This window comes from Ctenopharyngodon idella, chromosome 12 (assembly GCF_019924925.1).
Source record: "Ctenopharyngodon idella isolate HZGC_01 chromosome 12, HZGC01, whole genome shotgun sequence".
Lineage (NCBI taxonomy): Eukaryota > Metazoa > Chordata > Actinopteri > Cypriniformes > Xenocyprididae > Ctenopharyngodon > Ctenopharyngodon idella.
In genome coordinates this window covers 10,089,964-10,116,341 of record NC_067231.1, presented here as the reverse complement: position 1 = coordinate 10,116,341, position 26,378 = coordinate 10,089,964, and the positions used below count along the sequence as shown (strand labels likewise).

General features: G+C 40.8%; 2 protein-coding genes across 4 annotated transcripts in view; one reads left to right on the top strand and one right to left on the bottom strand.

Moving 5' to 3' along the window:
- The first annotated feature begins 1,839 nt into the window (after positions 1–1,839).
- LOC127523952 (transforming growth factor beta-1-induced transcript 1 protein-like) overlaps positions 1,840–26,378 on the top strand; it is a 107,592-nt gene continuing 83,053 nt past the window's right edge. The window contains exons 1-2 of one of the 3 annotated variants that reach the window (XM_051915182.1): positions 1,840–2,101; positions 21,101–21,151. In XM_051915182.1, the coding sequence (XP_051771142.1) occupies positions 2,089–2,101; positions 21,101–21,151 (64 nt within the window). In that variant the 5' untranslated portion in view covers positions 1,840–2,088. The other 2 variants (XM_051915184.1, XM_051915183.1) reach the window with 2 other exon arrangements.
- LOC127523957 (zinc finger protein 500-like) lies at positions 2,407–13,738 on the bottom strand. Its single transcript, XM_051915193.1, has 2 exons — positions 10,611–13,738; positions 2,407–7,293 (listed from the first exon to the last, which is right to left on the bottom strand). The coding sequence occupies exons 1-2, from the start codon at positions 11,727–11,729 to the stop codon at positions 7,291–7,293; spliced, it is 1,122 nt and encodes a 373-aa protein (XP_051771153.1). The 5' UTR covers positions 11,730–13,738; the 3' UTR covers positions 2,407–7,290.

Below are 26,378 nucleotides of genomic sequence, written 5' to 3'. Positions count from 1 at the left end.
TTTACTCTGTTTTGATCACTACCATAGACATTGAACTATAAACGATTATCCCAGTACTTCTGTGATAATTTGAATTATTGTAAGACAGAAATAATGATACTGTGTGATTGAAAAAAAAAACTGTTTTTGAAACTGTTTCATACCTATACGTCAACTGCTCTTTCTGGCTCAGTGGCAGCACCAGGTCAGATTTGAATGTTATGCTTTGATCGTACCTGTCAAAGGTTTAATAGACAAAGCCGAATCGTTTTCATTTAGAAATAAGATTGCATGGGTGTTTGAATCGAGATCACAATCTTTTAATGATTAATTGTGCAGCTCTACTGTATTCATATATTTAAAAACAAACAAACAAACAAACAAACAAAAAACACCCAACTAATGCTATCCCCTAATGCTAATTTGAGCCCCTGCAGGTGGAACCATTTTCCAGTCCTCCTGAACTACCTGATGTTATGAAGCGGCAGTACTCTGGCAGCGCAGCCAATGAACATTCGGTGCAGTGAGCAAATGAGTAGACTAGCGGGAATACAGTGAAGCTGAGCTAAGTGGGAACTGATTCATGACGCGAAGATGATGCAAATGAACATTTGAGGTAATACTGGTCTCCACCTACCACTGAACTAAGCCAAATACAGATGTCCAGAGAATCACCAATGAATAAGCTTATTATTATTTGTTTACTTTTTATTAATTAGACCTATTTGGACTGGCACGCATGTCCTACTCAGTTGACTGATCTCATTTTGTATTTGTTCTTGTTTTCTTTGGCTAGATGACATTTGATGCATTTAAAAGTGGAGATTTCATCCTTTATTAGAAAAAGATTAAAGTGGTTTAATGGTGAACAGGTTTGAAATGCAAATGTTAATGTGTCAGTTTTAACAAGATTTAATATCATTGTGCTTGCTGCACCTATGGTACAGCAGCAAAGTTCCTTGATTATTTCGCCGGAATGAGGGTATAGTTCCTAGCCATATCGGCCTAGAAAATCGCAACTTTTCATTTTCCGTCGATATTAGTACACGATGTAACTACAGAAGAGTCAAGTTTTAAATAGGAAAAATATCGAAACTCTTTGGTCATTTTTGAGCGAGATGCTAACGGTATAATCAGATTCAATGAACCATGCTAAGCTATGCTAAAAGTGACGCTAGACCCGGAGATCGGCTATGGATTCGAAAACGGTAAAACTCAACTGTTTAACTCTAGGGGAGTTGGAAAATGAGCCTATTTTCAAAAAAAGTGGAGTGTTCCTTTAAAATCTATCCATTATTTAAAAATTAACTCAATTTTTTTTTTTTTTTTTTTTTTTTGCATAATTTGCTGCTTTCCTTTTTTTATTGCTCTTGATCTGTTATTGTTTTTACTTACATTGCATTTGCTTTTGAACCAAAGCATAGTTTACAATTTGTTTTAATAACATTGGCCAGTGTGCTGTTGATTGTTTTGTTTCATGACTAACTACCAGAAAGAAAATGTTATTATCAGACCAATTAAAGAGTTTGGCAACCTTATTTAGTCGTTAGGTTAGTAAAATCATGTTGTTGTTGTTTTCCCTGCCGTGTCACATTTATTAAATGGAATATTTTTCTAAGCGAATGTGCATACTAACATCTTTATAGTGAGACAAATAAATGTAGTTGTATTAAAAGTTTTGTCTTGATGAGGTGTAACCGTGCCCTACAAACTAGTAGCCTACTGTGGTGGTAGTTAGCCTATCTGATGGCACGAAACAGGACGCATGTGTTTCTGGCCACTTGGTTATAAAAGTAAAATGCATTGCGGGCTTTATTATTGTAATCTCCCAGTAGTCATCATTATAAACAACGAAAGCGCAATTTTCAATTCCAAATATGGGCTGGAAATGTAACTAGATCCGCCCCTCTCTGACCCGTTACGTCCTCTGGAATAAGAGAAGTCCGAGGACAACTCCCAGCCTGGAAACTTCGGAAGGAGCAGGACAAAGATTACCAGACATATTTCTCAGACAGTTTCATCGGGAAGTTATATCAATTTGACTCTTTTGTTTCTTCTTCTTCTTCTTCAATTTTTTTTTTTTTTTTTTTTTTTTTTTTTTTGACACTAATGGACGATTTAGGTATGTAATGTCTTATTCTTTATGGTAGCCTACGTTTCCCAATTTTCCTTTGAATGCAGTAAACCATGTAGAAAATGGAAATGCAAGATAAAGACAGAGTGGAGGGCATGGAAAAAGGGCGTCGTTTCTTTTTTCGTAGAGGAACTTTTTGAAAACATATACACATAGCATTAAACGGTCTTAAAAGCACACCGATGAGCTCTATAAAGATGAGCTAGATGGAGACGTAGCCATACTTTTGAGATGCAGTTCGAAAACAGACACGTAGGGACATCTGTCCAACAGAATTCTATTAAAGGTATGTTCATTGATACATCAGTTCTTCTTGGCGGTTTTCAAGGGTCACACCTATGTTTAATTTGTCTTGAGAGTGGGCATCTTATCAGTCACATCCCACATCTGGTAACGTTTGAGGACTAAAAAAAGACTTAATGGATCCTTTGAAGAAACACCCGCCTTTCATCCAGCACCATAGGTTTTATTTGGATAATTCTTCCTGAAGATGGGGACATTTATTTGTCTCGTTTTAGTTTGTTTTAGCAACATCCGCGCAAATTTGTATGTAAACATGCATTAGACAAAAATGTAACAGTAGTATGATGTGTTCAGAGTACAATTATCATGGTACATAAATATTTCAATCATTCAGCAATGGTAGGCTATTGTTTAAGCATTCAAACGTTTAGGGTCAGTAAGATTTTTTTCAATGTTTTTGAAAGAATTCTCTTATGCTCATCAATGCAAATGCTGCATATCTGATCAAAAATACAGCAATATTGTGAATTATTATTACAATTTAAAATAACTTTGCTATTTTAATATATTTAAAAAATGTAATTTTTCCTGTGATGACGAAGATAGATTTTCAGCATCATATCTCCAGTCTTCTGTCACATCCTTCAGAAATCATTCTAATGCTGATTTGCTGCTCAAGAAACATTTCTTATTATTATCAATGTTGAAAACAGTTGTGCTGCTTCATATTTGTGTAAAAACAGTTATACATTTTTTTAAGGATTCTTTGATGAATAGAAAGTTAAAAAGAACAGCATTTATTTGAAACAGAAATATCTGAAACAACTCTTACTTTTGATCAATTTAATGCATCCTTGCTGAATAAAAATATTAATTTCTTTAAAGCCTTACTCACTCCCAAACCTTTGAACAGTAGTGTACCATACTGTTCAAAGGTTTGGGGTCTATTTAGCAACAAATCCAGAAAAAAAAGAATGAAAGAAAGAAAGAAAAAATAATAAGCAGCACAGCTGTTTTTTTTTTATTTAATTTTTATTTATTTATTTATTTTTTAAACATTGACAATAATAAGAAATGTTTCTTGAGCAGCAAATCAGCATGTTATAATTATTTCTGAAGGAACATGTGCCACTGAAAAGTGGAGTAATGCCATCACAGTAATAAATTACATTTGAAAATATATTCAAATAGATAATTTTAAATTGTAATAATATTTCACAGAATTGCTGTTTTTACTGTATTTTTGATCCAAAAAATGCAGCCTTGGTGAGCATAAGAGACTTCTTTCAAAAACACCGACCCAAACTTTTGTACGGTATTGTATTTTAAAGTATAATAATATTGACATCCTATGCCATTACACACTAGTTTTCTTTCTTTCTTTCTTTCTTTCTTCTTTTGCTATAGCTATGTGACAAATTGGCATTTTAAATGTCTGAATGCCCAGCAAATTTGATTTGTAATGTCAAATATAACATTATTGACTGATTTATCTTTGTGGGTTAAATAAATTCCCCTTCTACTCTTGTGTGTGTTTGCAGAGCTTTTGAAGGTTATTTATTTATTTGGTTATTTATATATACTGCATGATTGTTGAGTGCTTTGTGGCAGAATTTAGCCAACCCAAACAGACATGCTGCTCTAAATATGGTTAGAATTCCATGAGAGAAGAATTTTAGCTCCTTATATGAGCACAAACCATCTAGATTATACAGAATGATTTGTTGAACTGGATGAAGAAATAACTTCTACATGAACTAAGTTTTTTACAGGGTGATCTAGTAAAATGTTTTGTTTATTCAAGCACACTTTAAAGATCCAAAAAAAAAAAAAAAGTACTGAAAAAATACATTAATCTTATTCCTTCTTCCTTCTGTCCTTGTTGATATGTAACACCAATGTGGGGCCTTTGACTTCAGTGTAGGGTAAGAAATGATATGTCACTGAAAGTTACAAAAATGTCCTAGGCATTTAATATTTTAATTTGTAATTAATATAGCACTATATATACAGTCATGTGAATAAGTTAGGACACCCTATTGAATTCCATGGTTTTCCATATCAGGACATAATAAAAAATCATCCGGTCCTTGGCAGGTCTTAAAATTTGGAAAATAAAACCTCAGATCTGTCTATCCTTTATTTTACCAGGAATAATCCCATTGAGATATAAATCTCTTTTACCATGGAGTCCTGGCCAAAATGGCAGCACACAAAGTTCACATAAAACTAATTCCAAAGACACTCAAAATGAGAAATACAAGAAAAAATGTCCTGTCCAGCACTCATATAACTACAGTTCCTAATTTAAAAAATAAATAAATAAATAAAATAAAAATGCACATGATTCTCCAAAAGATTTCTAAGAAAATTTAAAGATGGGAGTACTTCTAACATCAAAATACTCTGCATTTCATTCCATAGTCTAGGAGCATAAGAGGAAAAGGCAGTTTTGCCAAACTCAGAGTATTCTCTAGGCACAATTAATAGTAATTTAGAAGATGATCTAGTTTTATAACTACAGTACAATATGATAAAAGAATACAGATATAAGAAGGCAATTTACCTAATAGAGCCTTAGCAGTAAACAGCAGCATATGCATTTTTCTCCTCTGACCAACCAGTTCACACAAGTTCCAATGATGGGTACGTGTAGGAGCACTAGTCACAAATCGTATTGCAGCATAATATATACAATTAAATTTTTTTTAGTGAAGATACACTATATTGCCAAAAGTTTTGGGAAGCCTGCCTTTACGTGTACATGAACTTTAATGACATCCCATTCTTAATCTGTAGGGTTTAATATGGAGTTGGCCCACCCTTTGCAGCTATAACACCCTCAACTCTTCTGGGAAGGCCTTCCACAAGGTTTAGGAGTGTGTTTATGGGAATTTTTGACCATTCTTCTAAAAAAGCACATTTGTGAGGTCAGGCAGTGATTTTGGCGAGAAGGCCTGGCTCACAGTCTCTGCTCTAATTCATCCCAAAGGTGTTCTATTGGGTTGAGGTCAGGACTCTGTGCAGGCCAGTCAAGTTCCTCCATACCAAACTCGCTCATCCATGTCTTTATGGACCTTGCTTTGTGCACAGTCATGTTGGAACAGGAAGGGACCATCCCCAAACTGTTCCCACAAAGTTGGGAGCATGAAATTGTACACAATGTCTTGGTGTGCTGAAGCATTAAGAGTTCCTTTCACTGGAAATAAGGGGCCAAGCCCAACCCCTGAAAAACAACCCCACACCATAATCCCCCTCCACCAAACTTTACACCTGGCACAATGCAGTCAGACAAGTACCGTTCTCCTGGCAACCGCCAAACCCAGACTCATCCATTGGATTGCCAGACAGGGAAGCGTGATTCGTCACTCCACAGAACATGTCTCTACTGCTCTAGAGCCCAGTGGCGGCGTGCTTTACACTACTGTATCCAATGCTTTGCATTGCGCTTGGTGATGTAAGACTTGGATGCAGCTGCTTGGCCATGGAAACCCATTCCATGAAGCTCTCTAAGCACTGTTCTTGAGCTAATCTGAAGGCCACACGAAGTTTGGAGGTCTGTAGCTATTGACTCTGCAGAAAGTTGCCGACTTCTGCACACTGTGCGCCTCAGCATGTGCTGATCGCGCTCTGTGATTTTACGTGGACTACCACCACAGGACTACCTGGCTGTGTTGCTGTTGTCCCCAATTGCTTCCACTTTGTTATGATACCACTAACAGTTGACCGTGGAATATTTAGTAGTGAGGAAATTTCATGAATGGACTTATTGCACAGATGGCAACCTATCACGGTACCACGCTTGAATTCGCTGAGCTCCTGAGAGCGACCCATTTTTTCACAAATGTTTGTAGAAGCAGTCTGCATTCCTAGGTGCTTGATTTTATACACCTGTGGCCATGGAAGTGATTGGAACACCTGAATTCAATGATTTGGAGGGGCGTCCCAATACCTTTGGCAATATAGTGTAGGTTTGCATGCATGGATCACATCACCATAATCCAGCATAGAGAAAAAACAACTTTGGATGAAATAAGGACACCCTGTGATTCTACTGCTTATATAGATCCACGTTTAGCAGCAATAACTTGAAGTAATCATTCTCTGTATGACTTTATCAGTCTCTCACATCATTCTGGAGGAATTTTGGCCCATTCTTCTTTACAACGTTGCTCCAGTTTATTGAGGTTTGTGGGCATTTGTTTATGCACAGGTCTCACTGCAGCTTTTCAGTCAGGATGAGGACTGGACTTGACTGGGCCATTGCAACACCTTGATTCTTTTCTTTTTCAGCCACTCTGATTTAGATTTGCTGGTAATCTTCAGATCAATGTCCAATTGCATGACCCAATTTCGGACAAACTTTAGCTGTCGAATGGATGGATACATTTGAATCTAGAATACTTTGGACTACAGAGAAGTTCATGGTTGACTCAATGACTGTGAGGTGTCTAGGGCCTGTGGCTACAAAACAAGCCCAAAATCATCACCCCTTCACCAGCATGCTTGACTTTTGGTATGAGGTGTTTGTTCTGATATGCTGTGTTTAGTTTTCACCAAACTTGCCGCTGTCCATTATGGCCAAACATCTCTACTTTGCTCTTGTCTGTCCAAAGGACTTTGCAAACCTAAGCTGTGCTGCCATGATTTTTAGAGAGAAGAGGCTTTCTCCCGGCAAGCCTTCCAAACATGCCATGTGTAGCAAAGTTCAGTATTCAGGAAGGAAGAGGACAGGGTCGGCTTGACTACTGACTGCTTTTTATTTGCACTAATTCTCACAATTCAAAACAAAAGGGGTGCAGACAGGCACAAAGCGGTCACAAATCATTCAGAATTCTCTCACTCGTAGATCACCAGCGGGGCAGCAGTCAGTAGTCCGTCTCTCTCTCTCCCACTCCTGTTTCTCCTGGTGTTATATACTCTCTCCACACCAATTACTGAAACAAGAGACAGGTGTTCGTCATTTGCATTTAACCCACTCACTCACCGTTCGTCTCCTGACTCTCTCTCCCGCTGCCGACTCCGCTGAACCACGCCCCCCTCGCCACATACCCCCACCGCCCGACTCAGGCCGGGGAGCCATCCGGCCTGCAGCCCCCCCCCCCCCCCCCCCATTTCTGGAGAGGAAGTCGGCAACAGCCATCTGAGCACCCGGCCTGTGGACCACTTTGAACTTAAAAGGCTGTAAAGCTAGATACCAGCGAGTGATCCGCGCGTTGGTATCCTTCATGCGGTGGAGCCACTGCAGGGGGGCATGGTCCGAACAGAGAGTGAATTCCCGTCCCAGGAGATAATAGCGGAGGGTGAGGACGGCCCACCTGATGGCAAGACACTCCTTTTCTATGGTGCTGTACTTAGTCTCTCTCTTTGAGAGCTTCCGACTAATGTACAGCACCGGCCGTTCCTCCCCCTCTATCTCCTGGGACAGGACGGCACCCAGCCCCCTGTCCGACGCGTCTGTCTGCAACAGGAAAGGGAGAGAAAAATCAGGAGAGTGTAACAACGGCCCGCCACATAAAGCAGCCTTCACTTGGGTAAAGGCCTGCTGGCACAGCTCCGTCCACTGGACTGTATCTGGTGCCTCCTTTTTAGTGAGATCAGTCAAAGGGCTGGTGAGGTCCGAATAATTAGGTACAAACCTTCTATAATATCCCGCCAGCCCTAGGAACTGTCTCACCTCCTTTTTGGTCTTGGGACGCGGACAGGTCGCAACTGCTGCCGTCTTATCAATTTGGGGACGCACCTGCCCATGTCCCAAGTGGAAGCCCAGATATCTTACTTCCACCCGCCCAATTGCACACTTCTTCGGGTTGGCCGTGAGCCCAGCCCCTCTCAGCGACCTCAAGACAGCCCTCAAATGCTGCATATGCCGCTGCCAGTCATGACTAAATATAATTATGTCATCTAAGTAGGCAGCAGCATACGCAGCATGGGGCCGTAAAATTCTGTCCATGAGACGCTGAAAGGTAGCCGGAGCCCCGAACAGCCCGAACGGAAGGGTAACAAATTGGTGTAATCCAAACGGCGTGGTGAAAGCTGTCTTTTCTTTAGATAATGGAGACAAGGGGATCTGCCAATATCCCTTTGTTAAGTCCAGTGTCGAATAAAACCGAGCCGTCCCGAGCCGATCAAGCAGTTCGTCCACCCGTGGCATTGGATACGCGTCGAATTTCGACACAGCATTCACCTTGCGATAATCCACACAGAACCGAACCGAGCCGTCCGTTTTCGGAACTAAAACTATCGGGCTCGCCCAGTTACTGTTGGATTCTTCTATTACGCCCATGTCAAGCATTGCTCCTAATTCTGCCTGAACCACTTTTTTTTTATGTTCAGGCAAACGGTACGGCCGGCTGCGAACTACCACGCCCGGCTCTGTCTCGATATGGTGCTGAATCAAATTAGTACGGCCCGGTAGGGGCGAGAACACGTCCGCAAACTCTGCTTGTAATTTCGTCAGGTCAGTGAGCTGGGAGGGCGAGAGATGATCTCCTCCGGGGGCCAGTGCGAGAGATTGGTGTTTGGTATTCGCCTCTGGCCCGAGATCATCCTCTCCACCAATCACCATCGCCAACATCACTGCCTCTGCCTCATTCCATTTTTTAAGGAGATTGAGGTGATAAATCTGACGTGCCCCTCTCCTATCAGACCGTATAACCTCATAATCGAGATCTCCAATCCGCCGTGTGACCTCAAATGGTCCTTGCCACTTTGCTAATAATTTCGAGCTTGACGTTGGAAGTAATACAAGCACTTTCTCTCCCGGTGCGAATTTACGCAAGTTAGTTCCCCTGTTGTACAGCCGGCTCTGTCTGTCCTGGGCTTGTAACAAATTCTCCGTTGATAGCCGCCCCAAAGTGTGGAGTTTTGTTCTCAAGTCCATTACATACTGAATTTCGTTTTTGCTCTGAGATGGTCCGTCCTCCCAAGTTTCTCTCAGGACATCCAGTACCCCGCGGGGCTGGCGTCCGTAAAGAAGCTCGAAGGGGGAAAACCCCGTGGAGGCTTGCGGGACTTCTCGCACAGCGAACAACAGGGGTTCTAACCATTTATCCCAATTTTTGGCGTCTTCTTGTACGAATTTACGAATCATGGTTTTAAGCGTGCGATTAAAACGTTCGACCAGCCCGTCAGTTTGTGGGTGAAAGACGCTGGTACGGATCGCTTTAATGCCCAATAATTCGTAAAGTTCGCGTAAAGTACGTGACATAAACGCCGTGCCTTGATCGGTGAGGATTTCTTTTGGAATCCCCACCCGGGAGATTAAAGTAAACAGTGCGTCCGCAACACTCTTCGCGGAAATGCTGCGGAGGGCCACTGCTTCAGGATATCGAGTTGCATAATCCACAATGACTAATGCAAAGCGATGTCCCCTGGCTGATCGCTCTAATGGCCCGATGAGGTCCATACCAATTCTCTCGAAGGGGACCTGCATTAATGGGAGGGGGCGCAAAGGCGCTTTTGGGGTGGCCGGTGGATTTACCAACTGACATTCACGACAAGACGCGCACCACCTGCGCACATTCTCGTGAATGCCCGGCCAAAAGAATCGGGTCATGAGGCGATTTAGTGTTGTTGCCTGTCCTAAGTGTCCAGCCATTGGATTAGAATGAGCCGCTTGGAAAAGCATTTCCCTGCGGCTCCTTGGAACTAACAACTGGGTTGTATCTTCTTTTGTCTGGGTGTCTTGGGTCACCCGATACAACCGATTTTTTATAACTGCAAAATATGGATAAGTAAGCGCCCGTCCAGGCTGGAGAGGCTGACCGTCGATGGTTTGGACCTGCTCAAATGCACGTTTTAGGGTCTCATCCTGAGACTGCTCCAGGGGAAAGTCATCGCGATCCGAGAGAATTATTCTCTCAATTTCACTCTGTTCCCCTGAAGCAGCACTCAGTGGTCCCCGTTCAGTCTCTCCCGCCTGTGCTTGCGCATCCCCAACCATCGCCTTTTTCCCCCAAGAGGCATCCGTGCATAAATAACCCAATAATTCAGAAAATGCTGGCCAATTTGTCCCCAAAATTAACGGATGCCGGAGGTGCGGATTAACTGCCACCTCAACGCTATGCTTTTGGCCCCTGAACTGGATAATGACCGGCACTACCGGATATACCACCACATCCCCGTGTACGCACCGCACCTTAACCACGCGGCTTGTATCCAATGCCCCGGATGAAATCAGGCTTTGATGGATCGAGGTTTGGTTACAGCCTGAATCCACCAAGGCCTGATAGGTACCCCCCTTGATACTCACAGGTATTTGATACCAGCCAGCTTGACCGGGGGCAGCCTGCGGGGCGTCCGGGACCCGGACCATTGTCCCAACCTCCATCACTGGGCACCTGTCCACGAAATGCTCCGGGTCCCCGCAACGCCAACAGGCTGGCCCAGACCTCCCCGCCGCCCCAGTGGCAGGGAGTGGGGTAAATGATTGGCGTGGAGAGAGCGGAGAAACAGGCGCGGGGTCCTGTCCAGCGGAAGTCAGTCCCGCCCTCCTGGGCGGGGCTCTGGGACCCCCAAACTGGCTCGGGTCAACTCCGCCCCGCCCCCGGGGCGGGACTCGAGGATGTACAGGTGGGCGGGACCTGGGGAGAGGGACAGGACGAGAGAGAGAGACAGAAGGGGAAGACGGGGAGAGAGAGACAGATGGGAGGGGTTCGCCGACCCCTGGGCACGCCACCATATGGTCCTCCGCGAGGTGGATGGCTGAGTCCAGCGACGTGGGGCGGTGGCACTGGACCCACTCTGCTGTCCTCCGTGGGAGCCGAGTAATGAACTGCTCCAGTACCACTCGATCGACAATCTTCTCCACGTCGCTTCCCTCAGCCAACAGCCATTTCCGGCAGGAGTCCCGGAGCTGTTGGGCCAACACGAACGGTCGGCCGGACTCGCCCAGTTCCAGGGAACGGAACCGCTGGCGATGTTCTTCAGGGCTCCGGCCGACCCGCTGGAGGATGGCCCTTTTTAGGTCGTCGAAGACCAGGAGATTCTGCACCGGAAGCTGCTGTGCCGCTATCTGGGACTCCCCGGAGAGCAGCGGGACCAGGCGCATCGGCCACTGGTCCCGCGGCCAGCCCGACAGCTCGGCCGTCTTCTGAAAGAGATCGATGAAAACCTCCGGGTCGTCCTCAGATCCCATTTTGTGGAGTGGTAGGTGGGCGGGCACAGCTCGAGGTTCCAGGGCTTCCGGTCGAACCTCCCGGTCAATCCAGCTCCGGAACCTCTCGCGGTCCTCCTGCTGGGCTTGAACAACGACTTGGAAGCACCTCTCTTGATCCTGTCTCAAGTCCAGCAGGGCCTGGTGTTGTTCTTGTTGCATGACCGCGAGGGAGGTGATAATCTCCGCAAATGGCGATCCGGAGGACAATTGCATGGCGGCGGCTTCCGTCTTCCTTCCCGGGTTTCGGCACCAGTGTAGCAAAGTTCAGTATTCAGGAAGGAAGAGGACAGGGTCGGCTTGACTACTGACTGCTTTTTATTTGCACTAATTCTCACAATTCAAAACAAAAGGGGTGCAGACAGGCACAAAGCGGTCACAAATCATTCAGAATTCTCTCACTCGTAGATCACCAGCGGGGCAGCAGTCAGTAGTCCGTCTCTCTCTCTCCCACTCCTGTTTCTCCTGGTGTTATATACTCTCTCCACACCAATTACTGAAACAAGAGACAGGTGTTCGTCATTTGCATTTAACCCACTCACTCACCGTTCGTCTCCTGACTCTCTCTCCCGCTGCCGACTCCGCTGAACCACACCCCCCTCGCCACACCATGCTTGTGTCATCTTTTTCTAATTGTGCTGTCATGAACTTTATCATTTAACATGTTAACTGAACCCTGTAGAGTATGAGATGTAGTTCTTGGGCTGTCTGCAATTTCTCTGAGCATTACACAGTCTGACCTTGGGGTGAATTTTTTGGGACGTCCACTCCTGGGAAGATTGGTGTCTGTTTTGAATGTCTTCCTCTTGTGAATAATCTTTCTCACTGTAGAATCATGGACTTCATATTGTTTGTAAATGGCTGTATAAAACTTCCCAGATTGATGGCAGCAACAATTGCTTCTCTAAGACCAATGCTGATGTCTTTCCTCCTTGGCACTGTTTTAAAGGGTTAGTTCACCCAAAAATGAAAATTCTGTCATTAATTACTCACCCTCATGTCGTTCCACACCTGTTAAACCTTCGTTCATTTTCGGAACACAAATTAAGATATTTTTGATGAAATCTGAGCGGTATATGACTCGACCATAGACAGCAATATAATCACCACTTTCAAGGTCCATAAAGGTACTAAAGACATTGTTAAAAAAGTCGACGTGACTGCAGTGGTTCAACCTTAATTTTATAAAGCGACAAGAATACTTTTTGTGCGCAAAAACAAAACAAAAATAATGACATTATTCAACAATATCTTTGCATTGCATTCTATGCATTTTTATATGCATTCATAGGGTTATTGAAATGCTTCCCCCAATGTGTCTTATGCCAAGTTCACGCTACAGGATTTTAAGCCTGATTTAAGCCCGATTTGCAAGTTAACGAGCTCACTGACAGGTTGGGCTGTGATCGGGGGCAAATCAGCGGGTGATTGGTGCTTGCCAATCTTTATGTATGAACTACTCAACCATGGATCAAAGAGGCTTGCTGACGCGTCACCAACACCTCGCTTACACCAGACAGATATCTAGCATGATAAATATCTGGAGCTGTCGGCTGACTCGACATCATATGGTGTCATGCGTCGATGAGCTACAGCAAATGAAATATACACTGAAGTCTATGGAAGCAGTAATAACAATCCATTCAAATATAATTTGCTGACATTTATTCATATCAGATACACATTGTGTAAGTAACTATAAAGCTCACTCACTCTATTGTTTTCCCAGTTCACCGGCCACATGTATTTTGGGACAAATGAATTCAAGTGCTGTAGCCTGTAAATCCGACTGACAGGACTCTCTGAACCGAGGCTCAAACAAACATGACGGCGCCCATCTCACGTTATAGATTAAGATCAAGATCATTAAATAGGTTTTTAAATTACAAAACACTCACTTGCACATATTTGAGAATCAGAATATCAGATAGTTGATGACATCTGTCATACAGTGTGGCCGCAGTGTGTCACTTGACAAGCATGATGCGTTGTCATGGAAACAATAAAGGGAAACGTTCTAAAATAATGGTCGCCTTAACTCTGGGAGGTCAGCCAGAATATTTTTAACTTAATTCAAAATGTAATCCAATTTCTTCCCAATGTCCTTTTTAAAATAAAGTCATTGGGTGACAGAGTTGTTGTCAGCTCGTGTAGTGTGTGACCCCCTGTTGCGGATCATTTACGTAGTGTCACGTAGTGTGAACACCACAACGACTTTAAGACTCCACAGCAAGTCATGTAATCTGAACAGCACAGCGATCTGCTGACGTTTAAAGTCCTGTAGTGTGAACTTGGCATTAGTCAGGGTGCAAATTACACAGCGGCCTTTAGAAGGTCAGAGAGTGGGACAAACTTTTGTCCATTGTTAATGTTAGTTAATATTAGTTCTTAATGATGATATATATATATATATATATATATATATATATCTTTATTTTAATAGCCTATAAAAATTGGCGTATGAAGAAATTTACATAAGCCTAAATTTTAAAAGGGTTTAAAAGTGTTGTTAGTTCATGTTAACTATTGTGTAGGATAGTGTTAATAGCTACACAACCTTATTAAAGTGTTCCAGGTACATTAAACATACTAATGCTTACATGGAGAGACCCTAGAATCATCATGCACTTTCCTTTGTTTAAAGCTAAACTAAAATTTCTTCATGGAATAGTTATAAAAGCCCTCTTTGTTCTCTTTATATGGAACATTTTCCTCCTTTTCTGAAAGAAAACGTACCGGGTGTCTACTGTTGCTATAGTAAGGAACGCAACTTTAATGCGCATCAGATTGATAGATAAACTGTGTGCTCTTATTTCAGCAGTCTTAATGTCGTTGTCATTTCAGCAGTGTCCTTCGTACATTCAGTTTAACAACATTAAGTTAAATTTCATTTATCATTCATTTAAACTGTGCGTATGCATTTTAGACACTTTATGTGACTGCTATCGTTGTCTCGATAGAGAGCTGTCATCTGCTCATGTGAATAGCAGTGGCCGTCCTGGGGAAAGCTCAAACGTGGGCTGCTCAAAAATGTGTCGATGAGAGCTACGGATGAAGCGCAAGTGCAATCCACTGAAAGGTGGTAAAGAGTGCAGCGCGTATCTGTGAATGAGAGCCTGTGAGGGCGCAAATGACAGCGCACATCGTCTCCATTAATTCACGCATGTAGTAATTTAATGTTTATATATTTTAAAGCACTGAATCGCGATTAATCTGATTCTTATCATTTTAAATCGATTATTGAATGAAATCAATGATTCACAATTCAAAAATACGTTTCAAATCAATGCATATTTGTAATTGATGCATCGAGAAAACGAGTGAATCGTTACACCCCTAGTTGTTGTTCATCTGAGGTTTAATTTTCAAAATTTTAAGACCTGCCAAGGACCAGATGATTTTTTTATTATGTCCTGATATGGAAAACCATGGAATTCAATAGGGTGTCTTAACTTTGTCACATGATTGCAGTTATGGCTGTATTGACAAGTGACAAGTGTTGAATGCATATTAATATAAAGTGTGTTTTAAAAAAAAAAAGAATTCAGTGATTAAATCCACAATAGTGGTAGACAGAGTAGAGAAGTTATCTTGTGTATGGTGTACATTTTAGGACATCCTCAGACCTCAGTTATACCACAAAAAGGCGTCATGCCTCAGATTAAAAGGCTTCAGTCATTGGACAAAACGCCATCACGCCGTCCACGCTACTAAGAGCTGCATTTCTATAAATATGTGTACACAGCAAAAATGACAGCAGTTCAAAAAGTATCTGATCATAGCGATGTGGATATGTTTGACCAGCTCTACAATTCAGCCATCTAGTAATGTCACATTTATAATAGGCCTACTTCATACTATAGATTACTTTAAAGCAGCAGCTTTATAGTACATTACAGTTTTTTTTAATTGCTTTGGTGCAATTTTCAGAAGCAATTGGTACATTTTCAAAAGTGCACTTTTTTCAAACATTTCAGCATATTTTCAATTGTGTTAGTATAATACACAAAATCACAAAGTATCCTTTTCACTAGACAAAATAAGTGTTTCATTATATAAATGTTTCATTCACAGTAACTGCCTTTCATAAAGCTTATACTCTCAAACTTTTGATTTGCATCTCTTTTCGTCCAGTTTAATACATATTATTTAATCCAACTAAACTTAATAGTTAATCAATTAATCATTTTGTACACCTAAAAATTTCTATAGATGTTGATTCTATCTGCATAGTTTCCATAGAACTTGTTTGAAATTTCTGATATGGATAACCAAATGTAATGAATTATTTTTACATTGTAAGCAGGGCTTGACATTAACTTTTTTGCTCACCAGCCACTGTTGCTAGTGGTTTTTACTAGCCTAAGTTACTAGCCACTCAGCATTTTCACTGGCCACAATTTTGCTGTTGTGAAATTACAATTTATATGATTAAAGTTGACTTTGGCATGCTAAAATTACTTGATTTTGAGTCATTTTACTTGATTAGCTAGATTTAAAACCCTTTCAAATGCAGATTTTTCAACAGGGGTGTTTATTTTAGCTATTCTGTCAGTGAAACAACACACTACAGCCTGTAAAACTATGAAATAAATATCGGTAAATAATGGTAACCTAAATAATAAGAAAGTTAAATATTATTTTTTATAAAAAAAAAACATTCGTTTTTTATTTCTACACAAAGATGCGTCATAAAGCCTACCGCTCTGCGCTTTGAGAGGGATGTGGGACACGAGCAGGAAAGAGACCATTTCGCTTTAATAATATCTTCATGTTATCTCCTGATGTTACAAGCAACTGACACTTGTTGTAAAAGGTCTGAAGAGCGAGTTTTATCCTCCACAGGGGCAAGACATTCAGGCTATGTTTGATTTTGCGCTGCCAGAAAAAAAGCGAAAGTAAAAATCACCAGCGTTTGTGAAACGCGCTATACAAATAAACTTGACGCGCCTTATAAAGTCTAATAACAAGCACAAACTGTGCTAAATAGAAATTGACGCGCAAGCAAAAAGGTATCTGTCCTACGGTGTTTTTTTTACTTTACCACAGTAAAGAATGCGAATAGCCTATAATAGGCCTAAATGCAAACAAAAGAAATAAACGTTTATAATCCCCTTCGTGAGTGAAGATTTGGGAAAAGAAACAGAGATTCCATGTTCAGTGGAATAACTAATGGAATATTGTTAAATTCTCTGCTAATCGGGTGACCAGATCGCGATTCGCAAAACAGAATACAAAGCTTAAATTTATGGACTCACGTACCTCTCTCATTCATGAACCAAAATGTTTCCATGGCTGCGATGTCACATTTAATTGCTAACCTATTATTTCTTTTGTAAACAAAGCTTTGTGCTTCACTCGTGTCATATTAAAGTAAATACTGGCACAGCCCTATCAGTGGGTACCGAATATACCCGGATTCTCTGTACTACCGGTACTACAGAAATGCGGGTATCGTCACATTTTCAAAATTTCAGTACTGACTTGGTACCGAAGTACCGGTACATTTGACAACACCAAATGCATGTACGTTAGTGACACATATCCAGTTTTTACCCACCTGTTTACGTCCATTTAAGCCATAACCGACTGTATTCACGCAAGATACTCCATACGATGGACATTTTGACATCTCTGTGCGTGTATTTGACTATTCAGGCGCAAGGAGATCTAATCGCGCGCGACAGAGAGAGAGAGAGAGAGAGAGAGATGAGTGCACTTCAGTTGTGTGCCGTTCCGCGCGATTCCATCTATCCTGCCTTCACTAACTGCAAGTTAATCGATAACGAATTGTGATCGGATTGTAATCTTGTGCTACGACGAGCTTGGCTACCTTTGATTAGGCTGTAGGCTGAAATTATATTCAACCCGCCAAAGTGGCTAGTGGGAGTGGCTGTCTTACCCACCACAGCTGAAATCTACCAGCAGGCGGGTTGGCGGGTGTTAATGTCAAGCCCTGACTGTAAGCAATTTATCTTAGATGATAACCACAATTTTAAAAGTGTGTGTGAGTGGTCCTGGTGAAATTTAAAATTTTACCTGGATTTGAAATTTTGAACACAGAGCAGGATAGAGTACAAGGGAAAAGAAACAGTCAATGACTGTATAACATCAGATTGATCAGAGGTACATCAGAAGAAGGGAGACAGATGGCATAATTTTACATTAGGTTTTTTTTTTTATTTGCTTTGGTACTATTTTCATTACTATTTCATATTCATATACTATTTGAAACATTTATATAGATGAAACACTTATTTTGCGTAGTGAAAAGGATACTTTGTGATTTTGTGTATTGTACTAAAACAATTGAAAATATGCTGAAATGTTTGAAAATAGTGCACTTTTGATGATCTGTCGTGATATTAGTACTAAGAGTTTTGAAAATGTACCAATTGCTTGTGAAAAATTGCTCCAAAGCAATTTAAAAAAAACTGTAGTATGCCATGTAGCATCACCATGGTAGAGACTGCCACATTACTGTAACTCACCCTTCATCTGTAAAGTCAACTACAGTATAGATTCAGTCATATGGTACAATGAGAACATGTACTGTATTGGCAGCACACTCTTTTCTAGCACAAAACCTCTTAACGGTTTCATACATCACACCTTTTGATAACACACTGAATAGTCACTATTACAAACATTATGGATTTTATGTCATTTATCTAATTTAGATAAAGTAAGTGTATTTTCTAATAGCGGCATCTGTAGCCTGTATTACTGGAATTGTTCAGCAACAAGGGCGATTTGAAACAAGTATCTTGCATTGTTTGCTATTGAATGAACTGATAGTTCAAAACTCTAATTTAGTACTTTTAACAAAGAGTTTTAAAAATATACACCTTACTTGTGAAAATAGTACCAAAGAAAAAAAACTGTAAACATGAAAAAACAGTGACAGTGTCGCTTTTGATTAGAATTGCAACCTTATTTTCTACTATACACAAAGCTTTTTTTTTTTTTTTTGTATAACTTTTCTATTGGCTTTTATCCCATCATAATGCCACCTAGATATATATGCCACCGATATATATGCCACCGATATTTGTCTTTTTTTAATATATCGGCATCGGCCGATATCCGTGTTTAGTAGCGCCGATTTAAAGCCAGGCACGTCCGTGGGCAGCCCTGTGTTATTGGTGCGGTGGAATGTGCTGCTGCCGCATGTGAATTAAAACTTTTGGAAGATTCAACAGCGGTCCTGGGAGATAAAGGTAGCCTAAGGCTTAAATTCTGATATTTCAAAGTCCTATGGCCATATATTTACTATATATTACTAGTAAACTATGAAGTGTTGCTTCACTTATATGCATAATGCTACAGCTGGTTGAAGGTTCGCTTACTTGTAGTTAACTTTAAGGACTGTAGTCCAGAACTACCAGCAGCTTGCTTGCTAACATATTAGCCCCAATGTTATAAGTTCTGTATTATTTTTTCCTGTATCAGAGTCGGAGAATTTCACTCTGTGCTTGGGGTGGAGAAGGCGGCAGCTCTGACAAACACTGCAGCGTGATTGAGGGCTACGTTACTCCGACAAATATTGGCAATATTAAGAGGATTTGGCATTTCCAATTAATGTAAGCCTGTTACATTCTTCTAGTCTATTATTACTATTAGGTAAGCTACTTTTATTATTAAATTAATATTATAATAAATTTGCCCCGCAATAATTTCACAGCGCATCACCGCATAACTGACGTGCTGTGAGGATAATAAAAGATTAGGCTATCAGCTCCTCTTTGAAAATGTTTTAAACATTTTTTAGGTCTATTATACAATGAATTAGACCTATAATTAAAATTATTAACAGTCTATAATATTTCCTAACACTGCAGTCATAAATGAAAATTAAGAGCAGCTTTAGGCTACTCCAAGCACCAACTTTAAAAAAAAAAACAAGCTGTTTAACACGAAATACTATTCTTCTCATTTGTTTCACTATACATACGGGCCACAAGAGAAATAATGGAATAAATTAAGACAGTTATATACCGTCATCAGCATATTATGTTGAAATTCGTCTCTGAGAGAAAATGCTCCGTTAATGCAGCGTCAGGCAGCTCCGTCACTTTTACTTTCACTTTGAATACTGACCGAGGTTGAGCTTTTACCGGCATAACTTTTCCGCAAAGTTTGCACATTGCTTCTTGTGTGATATCCATTGGCTCCCCTTCTTGGTTGAACCAAATTCAGCGCATCTGCGTGTTTCCATCAACTGTGTAATGCGAATAAAAATGGACATCAGCCTAATAAAGTGATGTGTTCCGACCAATGACTATATATATATGTCGCACAGTTATTATCCTCATTAAACCTGTCTAACGTTAACCGTCAAGAATGTCAGAAATCACTAAGAGTTTAGCACTGTCCTTGCATACAAGGCTGTGCAACATGACAAAGTTTTTAATTGATTTTTATTTATAAAGTTGTATTTATTTTATTTAAATGTATATTTAAGTTTACATTTATGTTCCAACAAACTTGAAAAATTCAGCTTAATAAATGCTCTAAAACTTTTATGTAAATCAAGTCAGTGTTCAATAAATGATGTTAAGTTTAGAAATGTTGTGCATCCACTTATTATTAGTGTGACATTTTAGCATGCAAATGAAGGGGAAAACTTCAAGATATCGGCCCTAAAAATCGGCAGCACATATCAGCCATCGGCTGACCCTGACCTCTAAACATCGGCATCGGCATCGGTTATAGAAAAACCCATATCGGTCGATCTCTAATGCCACCCTTCAGTTGTCTTTTTCTTTCTCCCCCATTTTTATATTTAACTGTAACTATTCTCAATTTGATGTTAGTGTGCATATGTGTATGTTAATTATGTAGAATCTATTGATGGTGTTTATTTTATGTATTTATGTAATCCCTTGGCAAAGTTTTTTTTTTATTTTTTTTTTTTTTTATGATACTGTTATTTGAGCATTAAAAACAAATAAAAAAAGCAGAGAGAGAGACCGAAAAGCTGTACCTGATATTTTATTCTTAAAGCTTTAATTAAATATTACACTGGTTAGGTTCTACACAGAAGAGAACATGATGATTTTCACATTGGTCTGCAGAAAAACAGCAACGGAAATGAAAATGTCTGTTTCGTCTGATGCCTTTTTGTCCAAGTCTGTTTCGTCTGATGCCTTTTAGTCTGAGGCTGTTTTGCCCGATGCCTAATTGTACAAGACCTGATACCTGACATTGTTTTTCCTGAGACCTGAAGCCTTTCAGTCTGAGGCGTGATGCCTTTTTGTACAATGACAGAAGCCGTCTGAGGCATGATGCCTTTTCGTTGTATGACTGAGGTCTGAGGATGTCCAAAAATGTACACTGTACTTTTTACATATGCACAATTTACATATACCTTAGTATTTGGTGTTGATTTGATTTTAATAATTAGCAGTTGCAATTGTTCAGATTAAGAATTTCATATGGTGTACAAGCACACCTGCATTCACTCTTACTGGATGTAAACTTTAGTTTTTCTGCCTCTTTAATGTACAAACAGGCTGTTGGTTGTAGTTTTTGCTCTGCTAGTTGATGTGTGTCTATGGTCTCATAGTCTGTCTGTCTCTCTTCAGGAGTGTCTGATACATCTAACTACCCTCTCAGTCCCCGTATTGTTTTGTTTGGTACGTAGTTTTCTATCTGTCTGTTTGGCCTCCTATTGATGTGTATGCACATTTACAGCATTTTGCTTTGCATGTTTTTTTTTTTTTTGTTTTGTTTTTTTATTTCAACACTATAAATCACCATACAACAAGCATGACACAACAACTTGCAAGCAGGCTATATGACTTTTCTGTATGCATGAAATGCATAGATGACCCACTACTCTTGACTCGCCCTTCAATTTCCAGAATATTTAGATTTTAGTCTGACTTAAGCATTTCATGACATTTTAAAAAGACAAATTATTGTTTTAGTCTAGCTAAAATCTAGGTTTTAAAGTGTGTACATTTGTGCTGCAAATACAGCCAAAGGCATTTGCTCATAACACCCTATTAAAGATGTAACTATGTATTTATCTGTACATTGTTTTTCCTTTTGTTTACTATCACTGTTCTTAGAATTTAAGTTTGACACAACAACAAAACTTCTTTTCTTGCTTTTCATAGATACACCATAGACAAAGATTTTCGACAGTCATGAAGTTGGTTTTCTTATACAGCAAAATATTAAAGTGGCATTTATTTTGAAGGAAAATCATACAAATACACTTCTCAAGCAATATACAGTGTCTAGAGAAAATCATCATACCCCTTTGAAATAGTTAAGTTACTTTATTTGTCGTACAGCCTGAAATCAAAACTCATTCCCCAAAAAAACAAAAAAAATGTTGTTGCCTTACAACAAAAAAAGAAAAGAAAAAGGCAACAGTTCTGAAAATTAATAATAATAATAATAAAAAATAGAATAACAGGTTTGGAAAAGTCATCAGTCCCCTGATTTAATACTTCGTAGAGCCACCTTTTGGTTCAATTACAGCCATTTATCTTTTTTGAAATGTGTGTGTTAGCTTTGCACACCTAGATTGGGAAATATTTGCCCATTCTTCCTTGCAGAATTGCTCAAGTTCAGTCAAATTCTGTAGTGAGTGTCAATGGACTGCTCTCTTCAAGTCCATCCACAAATTTTCTGTCAGATTTAGGTCAGGGCTCTGACTTGGCCACTCAAGGACATTCACCTTCCTATCCATGAGCTATCACATTGTTCTTTTGGCGGTATGTTTAGGATCATTGTCATGTTGAAAGGTGAATAACCTGCCCATCCCCACTGAAGAGAAACACCCCCACAACATAATGCTGCCACCACCATGCTTCACAATAGGTACGCCTATGGTGTGTTTTGGTTGGTGTGCTGTGTTTGCTTTTTGTCAAACATAGTCATACATTTTTTTTTGTCATAAATTGAATCCCTTGCCATGGCAACACCATTCAAGATATCCAATATCTGTTTGCAATTTAGCATCCTCATTCTCTTGGCATCATGTTGACAAAGTTTGGTGGGAATTACATGAATCCTCTTGGAGGAGCAGTAAAAACTCTGTGCTTGAAATTTCCCCAAAAATCCACATAGCCGACTTCCTGTTGGTCAGAGCTAATGACTGTAAAATAGAAAGTTGTCCGGCTTGATGAGAACAATATACACTGATCAGGCATAACATTATGACCACTGACAGGTGAAGTGAATAACAGTGATTATCTCTTCTTCATGGCACCTGTTAGTGGGTGGGATATATTAGGCAGAAAATTAACTTTTTGTCCTCAAAGTTGATGTGTTAGAAGCAGGAAAAATGGGCAAGCGTAAGGATTTGAGCAAGTTTGACAAGGGCTAAATTGTGATGGCTAGATGATTGAGTCAGAGCATCTCCAAAACTGCAGCTCTTGTGGGGTGTTCCTGGTCTGCAGTGGTCAGTATTTATCAAAAGTGGTCCAAGGAAGGAACAGTGATGAACCAGCGACAGGGTCATGGGGGGCCAATGCTCATTAATGCACGTGAGGAGCGATCCAGCAGATGAGCTACTGTAGCTCAGATTGCTCAATAAGTTAATGCTGGTTCTGATAGAAAAGTGTCAGAATACACAGTGCATCGCAGTTTGTTGCGTATGGGGCTGCATAGCCGCAGACCAGTCAGGGTGCCCATGCTGACCCCTGACCACCGCCGAAAGCGTCAACAGTGCGTGGTTTGAGGAGCACAATGAGTTTGAGGTGTTGACTTGCAGAACTTAAAGGACCTTCTTCTAATATCTTGGTGCCAGATACCACAGCACACTTTCAGGGGTCTAGTGGAGTCCATGCCTCAACGGGTCAGGGCTGTTTTGGCAGCAAAAGGGGGACCAACACAATATTAGGAAGGTGGTCATAATATTATACCCGATGAGTGTATGTACTGAGTTTGGTGACTGTTGGTAAAACTATTCCATCACTTTAGCCAAAAGGGGGTGCTACAGAGTCCCCTCCATACCCATTTCTTAAATTTTGCCAATAGCCATGTTTCCATCCTAAGTTGCAAATTTAACTTGTGTGCAAAATTAGAATATCGCATAAAACATTTGCGAATAAAGCAGCTTTTCTATCCATTGAGTTGAAGAGAACAAAATCGTCACTTCCTGATAATCTGCTGCAAAATATCATTAAGAAAAGTAGAAGTCATAGAAGTATTTAATAAATTACTTGCGTATCAGTGCGCGAAACGCAATAAACACATTATCTTGCTTTCAAGGGCAGATGCCTGCTGTTTGGGAATGCAGTCATGTAAGACAATTCTGGAAGGTAATTATACCGAACCACTTTGATGACAGGTTTGTGCTGAGGAGGCTTGTTCCCTCCATCGAAAAAAATGGAGGTTACACTAATAACCAAGACGTTCCTTATCTGTCAGTCACTTTGACATTGTGTCGAATGACGACACTAGGATTTCCTGCCTTGTAGAGGGGGCCTTAGTGATGCTGTCTATCACTGCTGGTGACAGACCACTCAAGTCTTCCGCATCCCAACCAGGGGCCAGACGTGGAGGTTCCAGAGGTCTGGGTGCAGGTGCCAAATTGTGCCCCATCCCTGAGAAAGAAGGTCCTTCCTCAGGGAAATCGCCAGTGAGAGGCTTTTGTTAGGAGCATGAGTTATGAGAACCAAGTCTGGTTGGGTCAATACGGGGCAACTAGCAAGACTTGCTCTTCATCCTCCCTGGGACGTGAGAGCTTGCTCTTTACCCAGTTGACCTGAAGCCCTAACAGGTTGAGGTGTTTGAGCTGCAGGCCCCTGTGCACACACTCCGGTGGCGGAGCTGGGGTGGCAGCCACAGGTGGACGCCCTCTGCGATGAGCAGACGAGCGTGCCCTTCGCAGCCTGGAGGCATCTCGGCATGGCAAGATGTGTTTGATCGCCTCAGTCTGCTTCTTTACTGCCGAGAACGGCTGGGCAAAGTCCTTGACAGTGTCGCTAAAGAGGCGGCATCAAGCAGCGTCCAGAAAGTGCACTTTGTCGAGCTCTCTCATCTCAGCAAGGTTTAGCCAGAGATGGGATTCTAGGGCCACTAATGTGGACATTGTCTGGCCAAAAGCCCGGGCCGTGAATTTAGTAGCTCTGAGAGCAAAATCAGTCGCCGAATGCAGTTTCTGCATCAATCCCAGCTCAGCACTACTCTCGTGCAGCTCTTTCGGAGCTTTTGCCTGATGGACCTGCAGAACGGCCATGGCATGTAGGACAGAGGCGGCCTGTCCAGCAGCACTGAAAGTCTTCATCCCTAGGAAAGAAGTAGTCTTACAGACCCTGGACGGGAACTTAGGACAATTGCGCCAGGTCGTGGCGCTCTGCGGGCACAAGTGCACCGCAACCAAATTTTCCACCTGGGGAATCTGTGTACCCCCTGGCCTCCCCACCATTGCGGATAGTGAGGGCGGGGGAGCCTGTCAAGTGTGATTGGGCAGTAAAGGGTGCCTTCCACAACTTTTTGAGCTTCTCATGCACCTCAATCATCCAATCGTGAACGCACAGAACAGGGTAGAGGATTCCACTATGAAAACTAACTCAGACTAAGCTACCACACCCAAGGCCAGGAGCTCAACCTAGTCTTCTGCGTCAGAAGGCTCTAGCTCACCCCCGATGCTGCTATAGACAGCTCATCCTCATCTGTAGCCCTGAATGAAATGGCATGTGTAGGGGAGAGTGGGGTAAGATGAGCCAGTGGGTAAGTTGACCCACCCCCTGTATCTTGGCAACCGTACCATTTTATTGTCATGTGACCATATATTTTAGCACCACCCATAATTTCTGCCAGACTGTAAAAAGGAGAAGCACATTGGAGGAGTGGAAGTCGCTTATTTACTTTAAAAACTGTTTTTGGCTTGTCAAAGTAAAATTTTAACATAACAGATGTAATGGCTGTTTCATCAAAGCAAATTTGTCCAGGTCTAAAACTGTTTATGATGCATATTGGTGATTTAGCAACGTATAAAACCATGCAAGTCATTTAGCTTAATATTATTCTGAATTGGTAAGCTAGCTAGATTTTCCTAAAATGGCAGCTATGGGGCAAAGTGAGCCAAATGCTGTGGGGTAAATTGAGCCAGCGTTTTAACTTACCCCACCATAAGGCAATGATTTTAAGTTAAATTTGAAGTATAAACTGGTGTCATTTCAATGTAATATTACGCAACTGGTTTAGTTTATCTTTATTTTCGAGTTTATTTGATAGGAATAGTGTACAAGTACACCAAATCCTTCTCTGATACGAACCAGAAAATGTTTAATCATATATATCTTTCCACCTGTAGTCTCTAATGGCCTAACATGGTCGACATTGCAGAAAAACTACCATGTCAAGAACCTTTTGACTAAAATGTTTATTAGTTTCAGTGACATTTATTCATTCTTATTTAGTTTTTATTTAATTTTACTCACCAAACTCTCTGTTTAGTCTGTTTTTGGGAAGGTTATGTATAGGTATGTTCAACATATTGCTTCAGAAATGCAAACAATTGAAGATAATGAAATTTCAACTTCATTTGGTTGGTTTTATGTTGTTTAATTTAGCTTTAAAAAAAGAAATATTTGTAAAATATTTTTACAAAGAATATTTGTAAAAGGAAATTTGATTATCAAATTAGTTTTTTAAAATAGGTATATTATCTTTAAAATTTCACATGGGTTTGATTCAGATTCAGTTAGATGGTCAGTTTACACTCACTTACTGACTCGGCTCAACTTACCCCTAACCTGGGGTAAATTGAGCGAGAGGAACACTTTTTTATAAGAAGCCATATTTTTAGAACCCTTTGTCATAGATGTATTCTGATTATTTAAAATGATAGGAAACATCCTGAAATTACTTTAAATACTTTCATTGTACTTCTGCCTC

Excerpts from the sequence above, each read along its gene's own strand:
- LOC127523957 (XM_051915193.1), bottom strand. The coding sequence starts at position 11,729 with ATGCAATTGTCCTCCGGATCGCCATTTGCGGAGATTATCACCTCCCTC.